At 45.3% G+C, this 16,404-nt stretch overlaps 1 protein-coding gene across 2 annotated transcripts; it reads right to left on the bottom strand.

Annotated features, from left to right (window-relative positions):
* Positions 1–463: 463 nt before the first annotated feature.
* Positions 464–16,075, bottom strand: WDR74 (WD repeat domain 74). 2 transcript variants are annotated; one of them, XM_058160775.1, is made up of 12 exons: positions 16,004–16,075; positions 15,028–15,137; positions 13,887–14,008; positions 13,040–13,103; positions 11,954–12,097; positions 11,734–11,835; positions 10,274–10,374; positions 8,681–8,736; positions 6,819–6,961; positions 5,575–5,631; positions 4,293–4,511; positions 464–859 (listed from the first exon to the last, which is right to left on the bottom strand). In XM_058160775.1, the coding sequence occupies exons 1-11, from the start codon at positions 16,062–16,064 to the stop codon at positions 4,296–4,298; spliced, it is 1,176 nt and encodes a 391-aa protein (XP_058016758.1). In that variant the 5' UTR covers positions 16,065–16,075; the 3' UTR covers positions 464–859; positions 4,293–4,295. The 2 variants fall into 2 exon arrangements, with proteins under 2 accessions (XP_058016758.1, XP_058016757.1); XM_058160774.1 differs by lacking the exon at positions 464–859 and having other exon boundaries at positions 3,775–4,511.
* Positions 16,076–16,404: the final 329 nt, after the last annotated feature.

Here is a 16,404-nt window from a genome sequence, read left to right as displayed (position 1 = left end):
ATGCAAGGTTGTGGACTTCAACTCCCAGAATTCTCACCCATGGCCATGCTGACTGTGGACTTCTGGGAGTTGAAGTCCCTAAGTCTGGAAACAGACAAAAGGTGCTGAAACAAATATCAAGGAATGCAAAATGGGGGAAAAGGGGATTTTCAGACAACCAAACATTTATTTTTCTTCCCCACACCTACACAAAATTGGCTGGGGGTGATGGGCGTTGTAATCCAATGCATGCAAGACATATGCTTCTCCACAGGCGGGGGGGAGGGGGGCACTTCTAGGATTATGGATGTGAACTCCCACAATTCTCATTCCATGACCATGCTGACTGAGGAATTCTGGGAGTTGAAGTCCACCCATCCTAAAACATGCTATCTGGAGAATTCTGGGAGTTGAAGTCCACCCACCTTAAAGCATGCTGGCTGGGGAATGCTGGGAGGTGAAGCCCTCACTTGTTAAAACTGACCATTTCTGACCATTTCCTTGGCACCACGCACACAACCTACAATTGCATAGGAAACATACGTGATAATGCATGTTTATTCCCCATAGCTGTATAACTTCCGACATGTTGGAACCGAGCTGCTGCAACGCTAGTTAACTGTTCTGTCCAGCGGTCACAACATACTCTCGGCACTGACGCTGCTAATTTGGGAGGCTTGAGCAAGTCTTCCACTGGGTCCGGCTGCTTCTCCCTCCAGGCGCTTGTTAAAGGATTCGTGGGTGTTGCCGAAAACGGACCAACGTCTCCAAATCACAGTGACTTTGGCACTTTCTGACTTGGATGACAAGCCTGACTTCTGCGCATCCACCTCTTTTTTCTGGCTTTTTTTCCGTAATGAGATTTTATTCTTCTTTTTCCCTGGCAAGGCGAGAGAAGAACAAGGAAGATTAAATCCCGATTTTTAAAGATGAGATCAACTGATGGGAACGGAGTTCGCTTTGCGGGCAGCTCAACCAGAAATCAAGACTGCAAAAAAAAAAAAAAAAAACACCCTGGGTTGAAGTTAAGTTTTTAGTTAGGTAAACTTGAGCAGGGGGTCGGACCAGAAGGCCTCCAAAGTTACTTTCTAAGACAAGCTCTAAGACTTGTGGACTTCAAGCGTAGCTGGCTGGAGAATTCCGGGAGTTGAAGTCCACAAGTCTTAGAGCTGCCAAGTTTGAAGACCTCCGCTATAAAGCCTTAGTAAGACCAGACCTAGAAAAACTGCATCCAGTTTTGGTCACCACGCTATAAAAGAGATGTTGAGACTCTAGAAAGAGTGCAGAGAAGAGAAACAAAGATGCTTAGGGGACTGGAGGCTAAAACATATGAAGAACGGTTGCAGGAACTGGGCATTGCTAGTCTAGTGAAGAGAAGGACCAGGGGGAGTGGTTCCAATATTTGAGGGGCTGCCCCAGAGAGGAGGAAGGGGGTCAAGCTAATTTCTAAAGCACCTTTGAAGGCCAGACAAGGAATAATGGATGGAAACTGACCAAGGATTCAAATCTGCAAATAAGGAGACATTTTCTGACAGTGAGAAGAATCAATCAATGGAACAGAAGTTGCCTTTGGAAGTTGTGGGAGCTTCATCCCTGGAAGCCTCCTCGTTGAGCAAGGGGTTGGACTAGATGACCTACAAGGTCCCTCCCCACTCAAATTAACATTGTCATAAAAGGGCCGGCTCCATTTTCCTTTCAGATGCGGGTCGGGAAAACATACATTCCCACGATGGCAGCTAAGTTTGAAGAAGGAAGGCTTAGAAATAAATACCTTCCCTCTATGGGCAGTGAGGCTCTTGGGGGGAGGGGGGCTGGGGGGGGCAAGACCACCTTCCGCCCCAGCTGCAGAATAAGCCCCGCCCTCTCCCCGCAAGCCCCGCCCAGTGCTTCCCCGAACATTCCATCGGGAAGCTCCTCCCACCCACGTGGAGCGGAATCCCCGCCGGGGATTCCCTTGCGATGATGGGCGGGGTGGGGGGGGTGGAAGCTCACTTTGTTCCTTCGGCGTGGAACTCGGCGCCCGGTAAGCCTGACCCGTGTCTTCCTCCACGTCGGGATGCCTTTCGTTGGATTCCACGCAGCCCATCGCCCGCCTGGATGGGGGGCCAAGCCCCCCCCAGTAAAGGGACTCGGCGGCGGCGGCGGCGCCTCCGATGCCTGGGCGGCTTTTGTGAGATCACACCGCCGCCGCCGCCCGCTCCACCTTGACCCACCCGTCCAGAGTAACTAGATCGCGGGGGATCCTTTCCCACCCCTCCATCGCTTCCCCTCCCCCGCCCCCACGCGCGATGCCTTCCCCCCCAAGTTTCATTTGCAACAGGAGGCGGTGGGGGGAGGGAGTTAAAAACCAGGCTTAATTCAAAAGAAACCCCATTCCCTCCCCTCCCATCACAGGGGGTTGGACTAGATGACCTCCAAGGTCCCTTCCAACTGTGTTACCGTTACTTAGTCCGTTCCCCATTCCCTGCCCGCCAGGTGAGGAGCAGGTGGTGGTGGGAATAGGGGATGGTGGTGGGTGTGTTTGGAAAGCTAGCGTTTAAAAGCTAAAAAGTCATTTTAATTTTAATGTACTTATTTATCCTTTTTTAAGATATAGACAGACAGACAGACAGACAGACAGACAGACAGACTGATTGATTGATTGTTGCTTTTCTGGGAGGTGGCTTGTAATAGAAATAGGTTGCATATCAATTTGTTAAATTTATATGCCTATAGAATAAAATAATCAAATCAAATATGAGGAAAGAGTCGGGAGACTACAGCATAGTATCCACTAAGCCTTCAGCTAGACTGATTCTAAACCTGAAGGCTCCATTTCTCCAGCTCAGCTTTTGCCCTCTAAGACTTCTGTCAAATAATTTACTAAGACTGTATTACTGTTATCCTTCTCTTCCTTACTAGTATCTATCTCTTCCCACTTATGACAATAACCATGTTGCTGGTATCTTTCAATTTATAGTTTTTACTTGTTTCCTACTATCACTAAGTGTTGTATCTTTTTATTCTTGATAAATGTATTTTATTCTCCTGAGAATAAAAAGTACACTGAGAGCATATGCACCAAAGACAAATTCCTTGTGTGTCCAATCACACTTGGCCAATAAAGAATTCTATTCTATTCTATTCTATTCTATTCTATTCTATTCTATTCTATTCTATTCTATTCTATTCTATTCTATTCTATTCCTTTTTTTATTTCTATTCTATTCTATTCTATTCTATTCTATTCTATTTCTTATTCTATTCTATCCTATTCTATCCTATCCTATCCTATTTCTAGTCTAGTCTAGTCTAGAGTTGCAGCCTCCTGGGATCACAGGATCGCATCTGGTGACTATCCCAGCCCTACCTCCCAACGCCCAAAATCAAGGACCGCGTGAGATTCGATTAACCGCTTGTGGTTTGCTTAAACAACGGCGCCCCGAAAAGGTCCTACAATCGGATGCGACGAACTTAACCACCACATTGTGCTCCCAAATTGTGGCCGTTGAGGACCAGCATAAAATAAGACAGGTGTGCAGAATGGAACCCGACCCCTGTGCACCTTTTAAACAAACCCCAAACCCGACCCAGATTGGAAACCCCACAATTAAATTGCATCAGAAAGCCGGCTTGTTGGATTGCTCCATTCGGCAGATGCTCTCCTGAAATGCAGGTACTCCTCGACTTACAGCAGTCTGCTTAGTGACCATTCAAACTTACAACGGCTGTGAGATAAGTGACTTAGGACTGTTTTTCACACTTAACGATCGTTGTAGCATCCTCCCCCCCATGGTCACATAATCAAAATTCAGATGCTTGACAATTGATTCATATTTATGACAGTCGCAGTGTCCGGGGGGGGGGAGTCGAGTGATCCCCTTTTGTGACCTTCTGACCAGCAAAGTCAATGGGAGGGGGGGGGGAAGCCGCCGTATTCACTTAACGACCGTGTAATTAACATTTGCAGTGATTTGTTTTAACAACCGTGGCAATGAATAATTATAAAATGGGGAAAAGTTCACTGGACAAATGCCTCACTTAGCAACATAAAATGCTGGGCTCCATTGTGGTGGTAAGTTGAATCTTGAACAGACCATGTGTCTTCATTCCTGCTTTGACAGCCTCCGAACTCACAGCCAAGGGCTTAAAAGAATCTCTCTCCCCTGTTCCCCCCCCCCTGGAATTGGGCCGCCTGTCTTCATTAAACCCCACCCCCCCCATCGACGTGCCAAAGACAACTTCTCAAACGTGTGTCCGGATGTTTAAGGAAACCCATCGGATGAGATTTTGCCAGTTTTGTGTTAAAAAAAGGCAGGAGGAGGCTGCTGTACCTCTCACCGCGAACACAATTTAATCTTTTTCATCATCTTCTTCTTCTGCTGCTGCTTTTGCGCATTCGGGTCCTTGAGGGGCTTCGGATTCTCCATCCGGGAGCCAAGATCTGCATCGACTTTCCGCTTGGAAGCCACGACTTCCATGGAGTTCCATAATTCATCGTCTTCCTCTTTCACCTCCTCCTGCAGGTTAAGGGACGGGTCGAGAGCCTCACTCTGCAAACAGAAAATAAAAGAGAGAAACGGATCGTGTGTGTGTGTGTGTGTGTGTGTGTGTGTGTGTGTGTGTGTGTGTGTGTGTGTTGGAATGGGGGGGGGAGGACGGATAGTGTCCAAATCTCCTGTCAGCTTCATTGGTTGATTGGGAGCAATAATGCAGCTCGTCTCAAAACCGGTCGTTTAAACCAGAGGTCCCTAATTTTTCGGACCTCAGGGACCACTAAATTCATAACTTTAAATCCCGCGGACCGCTGATATGACCTGCCTAATGACTGGCTGGATGGGCGTGGCTAGGCGGTCATGTGACTGGCTGGGCATGGCCAACTCGATGTCACTCATGTCAAGGGGCGACTCGCCGGCCTCTACTCACCCCTCTCCTGCCAGCCACTCCTCCCCTGCCCGCCTGGGCTCCTTAGGGACCCAACAGGAAGCAGTTGTTGGAGGTAAGCAGCCACCACAAGAAAGAGTTGGCAAAACAGCTGGCTCAGTTCAAATTGGATCTGGCCGAGAAGTACCTCACTGAGGACTATGAGCATAGGTTTTCCAAGCAGAGGGAAGACCTACGGGAGCGCAAGGCTAGGTACAGGCGCCTGGAAGCTGAGTTGGTCAACCAGTTCCAGGTCATAATGCAGTCCCACTGGAACAAGGCCCTCCGGTTCTTTGCCACCAACAGAACTTCCCGCCAGCCTTCGCCCAAAGCCTTGCACCAGGAAGCTGAAGCAGACCCCAAGTCGGAATTTCTGTCCCCCTCCGATCCACACAAAAAGACCCCAAAGGGGGAGACTCTCTGCAGCAACACAAACATCCATTGCATGTATCTGGCCCAGGGGCCGTAGTTTGAGGACTCCTGATTTAGTGCAATATAAAAAATGCAAATAATTTTTCTGCGGACCACCCAAATTTTCTCACGGACCACCAATTCGTGACCACTGGTTTAAACAACCACTCAAACTTATGGCGGACTCCCCCAAAGCTACTTACGGCTCATTTTCAAAGTTATGATAGTCATATACACAAACATACACAAAAACAAACACACACTTTGGTCATGGTAACTCACCTCCCATTTTTCCCGGCTGGTCAGCAAGAGGCAGTTCAGTCGGGATTTTAGATAAACCTGGAATCAAGAATCGGTAAGAAATGTTTTAAAAAGGGGAAAAAATTAAATCCCAGGATTTCCTCTCTCTTGGACAGCCTGTGTCAGGCTTTCCTGGAGATTCGGATCCAACCTTATTAAAGTTAGGCAACCTGCAGCTCACACAGGCTCCCCCCACCCCATCATTTAAATTGAGAGGGATCTTGGGAGAGTCCTAGTGTACGATCATTTAAAGACGAGCCAGTAGTGTGCGGCAGCAGCCAAAAAACCTAATACAATTCTTGGTTATATAGGTAAAGGTAAAGGTTCCCCTCGCACGTATGTGCTAGCTGTTCCTGGCTCTAGGAGATGGTGCTCATCTCCGTTTCAAAGCCGAAGAGCCAGCGCTGTCTGATGACACCTCCGTGGTCATGTGGCCGGCATGATTCAACGCCAAAGGCGCACGGAAAGCTCTTCCCTTCCCACCAAAGGTGGTCCCTATTTTTCTACTTGCATTTTTTTACATGCTTTCGAACTGCTAGGTTGGCAGAAGCTGGGACAAGGAACGGGAGCTCACCCCGTTACGCGGTACTAGGGATTCGAACCGCTGAACTGCCGACCTTTTTGATCGACAAGCTCAGCGTCTTAGCCACGGATAAACAGAGGCAAAGAATCAAAATCATGTGAAGTATTCGTACCGCTTTATAAAGCTTTCATAAGGCCACAACTTGCATCCAGTTTTGGTCACCACGTTAGAAAAAAATAAGACTTTGGAAAAAGTGCGGAGAAGAGCAACTAAAATGATTAGGGAACCGGAGACTAAAACATATGAAGAACGGTTGCAGGAATTGGGTTTGGCCAGTCTAGAGAAAAGGAAGGACAAAGGGGGAAGTTGATAGCAGCATTCCAGTATTTGAGGGGCTGCCCCAAAAAGAGGGGATCATTTTCCAAAGCACCGCAGGATAAGAAACAATGGATAGAAACTAATCAAGGAGAGAAGCAACATGGAATTAAAGAGAAACTTCCTAACAGTGAGGACAATTAACCAGTGGAACTGCTTGCCTCCAGAAGTAGTGGGTGCTGGACAGCCACTTGTCTGAAATAATATAGGGTCTCCTGCTTGAGCAGGGGGGTGGACTAGATGACCTCCAAGGCGCCTTCCAGCTCTATTCTGATTATCAGCTCCAGATTCTGTACCCAAACCCCCAATCCCCAGGACTGCCCTCTACCTTGTGTTCTAAACGCTGGCTCTGGAGGTTGTGCAGCCGAAGAAAACGGTCCAATCCACACGAGGCGACCACAGGAAGCGTAGGGTGACACTGGATGGCGCGGACGCTGCCAGCAAAACCCTTAAGGCACTTCACCAAACGCCCTGTGGCAGAGAAGAGTCCAAGGTTGAGTCGCAAGGGTGACATCTTCCCCCAAAATACATGCTCAATCAACTGTATTTCAACTGGGAAATTCCCAAATCAAAATTTTACGAATTTCTGGAAGCTTGGCACTCAAGATCAATTAACTATCAACAGGCACAGAGAGGTAAACAACATTTAGACCCCTTTTGAAAGACAGTGAACAAGCTAGGAAGGAAATAACGAGGCCAGAACACCTCCTCAACACCCAGATAAGCAGGGATTAAGACCAGACAAACTAACCTTAGAATTAAAAGAAAAAGATGATTCGGAATATTGTGCGGTTTGGCAAAAGTGGTATAGGTGGATAGATGACAGTAACAAAAATAGGTAATATTCATAAGGAAGTTGAGGATGTATGTATATATGTATATAATGTGCATTTTACTTGAACTGTTAATCCAAAGTATATAAAAATGACACTGTCTTGTTTGATAATGTATTAAGAGTTACGGAAAAGAAAAACTACAATAAAAATTATTTATTAAAAAAAAATAACAGTTGTGGCAAGAAAACAGGGCAAAAACCACTTAACAGCTATCTCACTTAGCAACATAAATTTGGGGTTCAATTGTGGTCATAAGTCGAGGACTACCGGTAATTATATTATTCTGGCCTACCTTGCAAAGAAAATACATTATTTGGAGAATATGTATGTATGTATGTATGTATGTATGTATGTATGTATGTAAAGGTAAAGGTTTCCCTCACATGTGCTTAGTCGTTCCCGACTCTAGGGGGCGGTGCTCATCTCCGTTTCAAAGCCGAAGAGCCAGCGCTGTCCGAAGACATCTCCGTGGTCATGTGGCCGGCATGACTCAACACCAAAGGCGCACGGAACGCTGTTACCTTCCCACCAAAGGTGGTCCCTATTTTTTCTACTTGCATTTTTACGTGCTTTTGAAACTGCTAGATTGGCAGAAGCTGGGACAAGTAACAGGAGCTCACCCCGTTACACGGCAGCACTAGGGATTTGAACCGCTGAGCTGCCGACCTTTCGATCGACAAGCTCAACGTCCTAGCCCCTGAGCCACCGTGTCCCTATATATATATAAAGACCAGACAAACAATGGAGCAGAAAGCAAATAATCCCCAATCAAGGGATTATCAAGGGGAAAAATCCAACCCCACCAATATTCGCAGGGCAAGCTGCTGTATATAAACAGGGAGCAAATTCCATACTCCCTCTCCCTGATGAGGTTACTTAGTTGGGGTAATGAAAAATCTGCAAGCAAACAGCCCCAAAAGAATCAAAGCCTTCATGATTTGCAATTGCATGGCTCATTTCAATTACTGATAAAGCTTTTCACCTTCCAGCAGGTAAGGTACAAATGTCGAAGTGCCAAGATTTGGTTTGCTCCGCTTTAGTTTTAAGGTGGTGCCTGCCGCCTCGCGGCAAGGATTCTGAGCTACGCACCAAAGGATTAGGATCGAAAATGTAATATACAAAACAACCAACCCAGTTACTAAACCAAAAGAAGAATAGTATATAACCCACATCTAAACCTAAAACCGTTCCATTCTCATTCCAGAACAGAACTGTTGTCAAGTCACATCCGTTTGTTCTTCATAAATCTTGTTTAAAGAAAACTCAGTGGGAATCGGGCCTGGAAAACACAGCCTGCTTTCACCCTCCAAAGTCTCTTTTGAAGTAAATCCTATTTTTCCTTCTCCATTTATACCTTGCCGTAGATCTATAACCGCAACATCTCCGTGGGAACTGCCAACAACAGCAGCACTGGGGGGAAAAAAGATTAGAATGTTTATAGGTTTGTTTTAAAATTTTGTTTTGCAATAGAAAATCACCAAGGAATAGAATAGAATAGAATTTTTATTGGCCAAGTGTGATTGGACACACAAGGAATTTGTCTTGGTGCATATACTCTCAGTGTACATAAAAGAAAAGATAGGTTATCTCAATGCAAGCACCTTGTATATTGTACGTTTATTATTCCAAAAGATACAGTATTTGATTCTTTTTTTTTTGTGTGGAAGAAAAGCTAATTAAATAATAGAGGTATCCTTCAATGTCAAGAACAACTTCCTACATCGGATACAAAATTTAATTCCGACTGGAAACCATGCTTGGATTGTAATAATATAAGCTCTTGTACCACATCTGTGACTTGGGTGTTGTTTTCCGTACAATCCTATTTCTACTCGAGCAATAATTCCTATTCTTGATTTGATTATTTACTGTTTAACACAGTAAATCTGTGTTGATTATCACAGAGCGATAATCAAATACTGTATTTTTCAGACTATAAGACGCAGCGGTGTATAAGACGCACCAAGATTTCGAAGAGATAAGCAAGACGAAAAAGATTTTTGCCCTGCCTGGCCCCAAGGAGCATTCTGCAGGCCTCTCAAAGCCTGTGTGCGCCCCGTTTTTGCGAAAAATGGGCCCGTTTTTGCGAAAAAGCAGGAGACACGGGTCGGGGCTTCGGGAGGCCAAAAATGGCTGTATAAGACACACCAACATTTCTACCCTCTTTTAAGGGGGGGAAAGTGTGTCTTATACTCGGAAAAGTTCGGTATATTCCATTTGAAATTCCAGATTGTTGCGGTAGCCTAGAAATGGAGCTCTCGCCTCACAATCCGGAGGCTGTGAGTTCGATCCTAGGTAGAGGCAGCTATTTCTCTCTCTCTGGGCATGATGAGAATATTATCTGCTGAAACAAAAAACTCCGCACTGGCGACAGGAAAGGCATCTGACCAGTAAACACTCAGCTTAAATTCAGTTGCACAAACTTCATCCCGCAAGGGATTCTGGGGTCGTTAAACGAGGACGATCCCCTTTGAAATTCCACGGTATCTTATCTTTGGCACTTTTTTTTTTTAAAGAAAATCTTTTTTATTTTTTTTTTGTTTACATTTATACCCCGCCCTTCTCCGAAGACTCAGGGCGGCTTACAGTGTGTAAGGCAATAGTCTCATTCTATTTGTATATTTTTACAAAGTCAACTTATTGCCCCCCCAACAATCTGGGTCCTCATTTTACCTACCTTATAAAGGATGGAAGGCTGAGTCAACCTTGGGCCGGGCTTGAACCTGCAGTAATTGCAGGCTTTGTGTTCTTAATAACAGGCATTACCAGCCTGAGCTATTCCGGCCCTTTTTTTTCTTTCACTGGCACATTTTTCATTCATGTTTTTTCATCGTTTTTATAAAGCGAAGTTCTCTCCTCTTAAGAAACAACTGCCCCTAACTCGTATAACTGCCTTTTCCAAAAGATTCTCCGTTTCAGGGAGAGAGAGAAAAAAAAAGAGACTCACTTGGCATCGGAGGTGAGAGAGAGAGCTGTAAGTGGGTACTCGCCGAAGGTCACCTCCAAGACGGGACGGCGTTGGGGGCAGCTGGGATCATAAACCCGGACCTGGATGCAGAAGTTCAAGAGGGTCAAGCCAAGATTTTGCACAAAAGCAGGATAGGATGAAATAATTGAAATAAATGCAATACCGTTGGGGCACAATAGGTAGAGAAGGGTTGTCCTAACTTAGTGAAGTGGGTGGGGGGAGGGTGTTCCCCTCCATTTTCCTCATTACTTCCCTTCCTTTTTTCCTCCCTCCCATTTTTTTCCCTTCCTTTCTTCATCTTCCCATCCATTCTGTCCTTCCTTCTCTGTTCATGTCTCCCTTTTCTTCCTTCCTCTTCTCATCCATTCCTTCCTTCCTTCCTCTCATCCATTCCATCCTTCAACTTCCCTCCCTCCCTCTCTTCCTCCCCTTTTCCTCCCTCCCTCCCTTCTTTCATTCCTCTTCCCATCCATTCCATCCTTCCTTCTCTGTTCCTCCCTCTCTTTTCTTCCTTCCTTCCTCTCATTCCTTCCTTCATCCTTTTTTCCCCTTCCTTCCTCTCTTCCTTCCCTTTTCCTCCCTCCCTCCCTTCCTTCTTTCATTCCTCTTCCCATCCATTCCATCCTTCCTTCTCTGTTCCTCCCTCCCTTTTCTTCCTTCCTCTTCTCATCCATTCCTTCCTTCCTCATTCCTTCCCTCTTCCCTTCCCTTCCTCCCTTTTCCTTCCTTCTTTCGTTCCTCTTCCCATCCATTCCATCCTTCCTTCTGTTCCTTTTCTTCCTTCCTCTTCTCATCCATTCCTTCCTTCATCCTTTTTTCCCTTCCTCCCTCTCTTCCTTCCCTTTTCCTCCCTCCCTCCCTTCCTTCATTCATTCCTCTTCCCATCCATTCCATCCTTCCTTCTCTGTTCCTCCCTCCCTTTTCTTCCTTCCTCTTCTCATCCATTCCTTCCTTCCTTCCTCTCATCCATTCCCTCTTTCCTTCACACAGCTCGGCTGTGATCGTCAGAACCGTTTTTTTAACCTTTTAAAAACATTTTTTACAACCTCTTTGGCCGAATAGCTTGTAAAAAAATGCTTTTAAAAGGTTAAAAAAATAAAAGGCTCTGACAATTGCACAGCTCAGCTGTGAGCCTCTTTTTTTACCTTTTAAGAGCATTTTTTTACAACCTTTTCGGCCGAATAGGTTGTAAAAAAATGCTTTTAAAAAGTTTAAAAAAAAGGCTCTGACAATTGCCCGGCTCAGCTGTGATCGTCAGAGCCTTTTTTTTTAACCTTTTAAAAGCATTTTTTAAAAGAAGCAGCAAGCGGGCGATTGGGTGGGCATAGGCGGGGGAGGGCAGAGATTTTTGCTACCGGTTCTCCGAACCACCCGCTGCCATCGCTACTGGGTTGGGCCGAACCGGTCCAAACCGGGAGCATTTCACCCCTGGCTTCTACCTGATGGTGTCCGGTACAAGTCACAATCTTCTCCGATCCAGGCAGGAATTCCATATCCCGGTCCCAGATAGGTACCCTCAGGTCAAGCCAATCATGGCGCACCTGTGAGAGATACAAAGAAATCACGTGAAACCTCTCGAATCCAAAATTGCAAACCCGAGGCAATGAACCCGTGTTGTGCGCGCCAACACAAATCCAGACAAGCCAATAAACTACTCACATTTTTGGCTCGAAAAACTGGTTCCTGAGGTTGGTGCAGGTCCCATATTTTCAGACAATTTTCTTTCCCCCCTGTGGCGACACGGTGGCGCTGCTCGGAGTTTTGCCTCATGCGGCACACGCCGGGCCCCACCTGAATTTCCACCTGCCAAAAGGAGAATTTGGTGAAGGATGATGAATTCTGCCACTTCCTTTCTTTTTTTGGGGGGGGGGGGGAATGATTTTATTAACCATTCTACTGGCAATAGTAGAAAAAAAACTAGTACAAAGGAATGAAAGAAAAAAAAGAGGAGGAAGAGAAAAATATGCACCATGAATGTATTTGTATGTTGTTACTGAAAGAAAAAAATATATTTACTCAAAGTTGAGATAGTTTACTCCAGTTTGGGAAGTACTGGTCTATCATCATCATTTCACGATCCCATAATCCCTTGTGGGGTGGAGTCGGGACAACTGAATTAAACTAAATAAATCTAAATTAAAACAAATGCCTCCCAACACAAATTCTTCAGTCCTATCGCAAACCTTGGTCCAATTAGGCAAACTGCCAAAGGCCTTTCTTGGCAAACGTTCACAAGTCACAAAAATAAAGGCAAGACGTAGACAAAGCAGAAGACAAAGCTACCAACGTTGTTTTCCGCCAAAGCCCAAATGCCGTTACTGGTCTCTTTTAAGCCTTATGGGAGGGGCCAATCATCTCCTGGCCTTACTCCCGAGTCGTCCTCTCTGCTTGAGCTGCTCTTGCCTTCTGGCAGCTCTTTTCATGCATGCATTAGGAACAGGCTCCTCCTGTTCCTCTGCCTCACTACTATCAGTCTCCGGAGGCTCTGGAGTCCGCACCTCACTTCTCGATGGCCCTGGCCTCACCTCAGCCTCATCATTGTCCGACTCCATTGCCAGCTCCGTAGGCTACTGACGGACCACAACAGGCATGTGCCTCCTCTATAATCATCCCATACAAATGTCATCCATGAAGAAAAAACAACAACCATACAAGCTATTCAACGGTACGAACGAAGGGAAAAACCATCTTAAATTTCCACCTTGAATAGCACGGTCCTCACAATGGGTACAAGGCAACACTTACATTCTCTGAAGAGGAATCCCGCCAGATTTTCATCAGCCCAGACTCCACACAGGTGATGAGGGAACTGCAAGCAGCAAGAGGAAAAAAAATAAAATAAAATAAAAAGGCAGAGAAATATTGTTCGGCGCAAGGTATAGAAATACAGAGAGACCTGATATGGTTTTGGATTTCAAGAAAGGAAATAAGTGGTCTCTTCCCAAGGTCCTGGTGCCACAATTTGGCATGGTGTGATTAAGGATGCAAGTTTTATTTTTGTTTCAATAATTCTTCCTCTTCTTTTTCTTCTCCTCCTCCTCCTCTTTTTCCTTCTTCCTCTCCTCCTTCTTCCTCCTCTTCTTCTTCTTCTCCTTCCCCTTCTTCTTCTCCTCCTTCCTCCTTCTCCTCTTCTTCTTCTCCTTCCCCTTCTTCTTCTTCTCCTCCCTCCTCCACCTCCACCTCCTCCTCCTCTTCTTCTTCTTCTCCTTCCCCTTCCCCTTCCCCTTCTTCTTCTTCCATATCCATCATCGGACGTTGTCGATCACGTTGGCCATCCTATTTTTGTCAACAGCCGCATGAAAAAGTGCTGCTGAGTTTTGTCCAAACCGGTCCCTTAGGTTTTGAAGCCATGATGTTCTTCTTCTGCCTGGACTTCGTTTGCCTTCAATCTTTCCCTGGAGGATTAAGTGAAGGATGCCGTATTTTTGCGGATATCGCATCGCGGAGGGCGAGTATGCAAAAGTTTATAATTGGGCGATGCCTATTCAAAGTTTGTTTTCATCTATTTCCTACGTCGAGTAGGAATTGAAAAAAAAACAACCTCTTGTCATTTTTCCAAGACAGGGAAAAATCAAAAGGGATTCATTCTTACCCATCGAGGACAGCTAAGCCACAAAAAGATCCTTCCCCTCCTTGGCAGTCTCGCGATTCAATAAACTTGCCCTTTTCGGTACTGAATAATCGAACAGATCCATCAAGGCACCCCACAAGGATCTGTGTGGAAAAAGAAAGCCACAGGATTCATTAGGCCAGTTATGGATCCTCAGGGTTAACATTTCTTATACCGTTTAGGCAAGGCCATCGGTTGAACATGACATTTTGAATTAAAATAATCTTAGGTACAAGAGGAAGCGAAGTACAGGTACTCCTTGACTTACAACGGTTCATTTAATGACTATTCAGAGTTACAACAGTACTAAAAAAAAAGTGACAACCATGTTTCACGCTGACCATTGCAGCATCCCCTTATTTATTTATTTATTTATTTATTTATTTACATTTCTATACCGCCCTTCTCCGAAGACTCAGGGTGGTTTACAGCCAAGTTAAAAAGAAATATACAAAAATTAAAACACAATATTTGAAATTTAAAAATCTGAAACCATAAGGCCGAATATTAAAATAACAAGTAATAAAACCACTCAATTAAAAATTACTCTTAGGCCAACCCTGCTCGTTGAAACAAAAAAAGTCTTGAGCTCGCGCTTAAAGGCCCGGAGGTCGGAAAGAAGGCGTAGCCCCAGAGGCAGTTCGTTCCATAGGGTAGGTGCCCCCACAGAGAAGGCTCTTCCCCTGGGGGCCACCAGCCGACATTGTTTAGCTGACAGCACCCCGAGGAGACCCTCCCTGTGGGAGCGCACAGGTCGATGGGAGGCTATTGGTGGCAGAATAGATGAGGGCGGGGCCAGCCAGAGGTGGTATTTACAGGTTCTCCAAATTACTGAACATTTCCGCTACCGGTTCTCCGGAACTGTTCAGAATCCTGCTGAAACCCACTTCTGCTTTGAATGGTCACTAAATGGAATGTGGTAAGTCGAGGACTAAGTGTAAATAAATAGTAAGCCTGTAACCCATCTGGCTCTCAGTGACTCTGGGCAGCTCACAAGAGTCAAACAAAGACATTACAATCAAATCCATTAAATAGAACAATTGGCAAGAGCGATGATCTCCCTCCCCCCCCCCCATCTAGGTGAAGCCAGCAAAGCACAAGCAGAATTGGAAGAGCATGTCACCTCCGATTCATACGAATCTCCCCAACACATTGCAGTGACAGCTTCTCGTCGACTCAGAGTTGTTTCTCCCATTCTATAATTTGTGGCCTGTTTCTTCTGCAGGTTGACCCCTAAAAATGAGTAAGAAAAAGAATCATTATAACAGCCTATTTCCCCCTCCCCTCTCCTTAACCTTCCAACAAGAGACAATGGCGTCAATAAAAGAGAATATCAGAGAGCAGCAGTCACGTCAAGAGACAATGTTGCTGGATGATGGACCAAATGGCCCTTTCAGCTCCGTCTTTATTTTTTTATTATTTAAATAATGATAATGATGATGATGATGACAAGAACAACAACAATAATAATGTTGTGTGTATGTATATATGATATATAATAATACTATATAATACACTATTGAATTACATGCCCCATCTCGCCTAGAGGTTTAGAAAGTGTGTACCTGTGTACATGTCTGATACTGTAGATAGAAATAAATAGATAAATAGATATAGATAGCTAGATAGCTAGCTGATAGATAGAACATATAATGATACTATATAATAAATATATTATTATTAAATTACATGCCTCATCTCATCTAGAGGTTTAGAAAGTATGTACATGTGTATGTGTCATATACAGATAGATAGAACATATAATGATACTATATAATCAATATTATATTATTAAATTTATATTCCCCATCTCGCCAAGAGGTTCAGTTAAGTCGCTTTTAGCTTCCCAGTCAGTCAATATGGATTGAACAAGTGAAGCTGGAGGAAGCTGAGATTTCAATCCCTTCCCCCCTAGGCCCTCTCCATTCTCCGCTCGCCTCTTTCCCCTCGCACTCTGCACATGCCCAGAGGCACCGTGCACATATTTAGAAGCAGCTGTGCCCCCCAGCCACCCCGGCTTCTCCGCCCGTTCCTCCCTTCTTCCGTCCCTAAAACCCTCCATTCCTGATTCACCCCAACACGCGGCTAGTCCTCATTACCTTTCAAAATGCCCGTTTCGGATCCCACCCACACGTGGCTACCCCGCGAGGGAGACGCCATGCTTGCCTCCGTTCCGCTTTCGGAGCCTTTTGCGGTATTTCCGGGCCGGAGCAATTAAAAGGACGGACCGGATCGTGCGGCCGTGGCTGTGATTGGCTGGCGCGCCGCTTAGGGTGCGTCAATCATAAACATCCCCCCCGCGTTTTTCTCCTCCACCCTCTTCAGACGTTCCTGCCACTTTTGGTACGCGGAATAGAATAGAATTTTTATTAGAATAGTTTTTTTTTAAATGAAAAATAAAGCATTGGCAAGGATAATTAGAAGCAAGTCATTTGAATTCTTGGTGGCGGGTTTCCCCCTCCCAAAAGAAGTAGCTTGTTAATTTATTTATAATTTTTTA

Source organism: Ahaetulla prasina, chromosome 17 (genome assembly GCF_028640845.1).
Source record: "Ahaetulla prasina isolate Xishuangbanna chromosome 17, ASM2864084v1, whole genome shotgun sequence".
Classification (NCBI taxonomy): domain Eukaryota; kingdom Metazoa; phylum Chordata; class Lepidosauria; order Squamata; family Colubridae; genus Ahaetulla; species Ahaetulla prasina.
This window is presented reverse-complemented; position numbering and strand designations above follow the sequence as displayed.

Excerpts from the sequence above, each read along its gene's own strand:
- WDR74 (XM_058160775.1), bottom strand. The coding sequence starts at position 16,064 with ATGGCGTCTCCCTCGCGGGGTAGCCACGTGTGGGTGGGATCCGAAACG. Across the intron at positions 13,104-13,886 it reads GGCTTAGCTGTCCTCGATGG|TTCCCTCATCACCTGTGTGG; the intron begins GTAAGAATGAAT and ends TGCTGCTTGCAG. Across the intron at positions 11,836-11,953 it reads CAGTTTTTCGAGCCAAAAAT|GTGCGCCATGATTGGCTTGA; the intron begins GTGAGTAGTTTA and ends TATCTCTCACAG.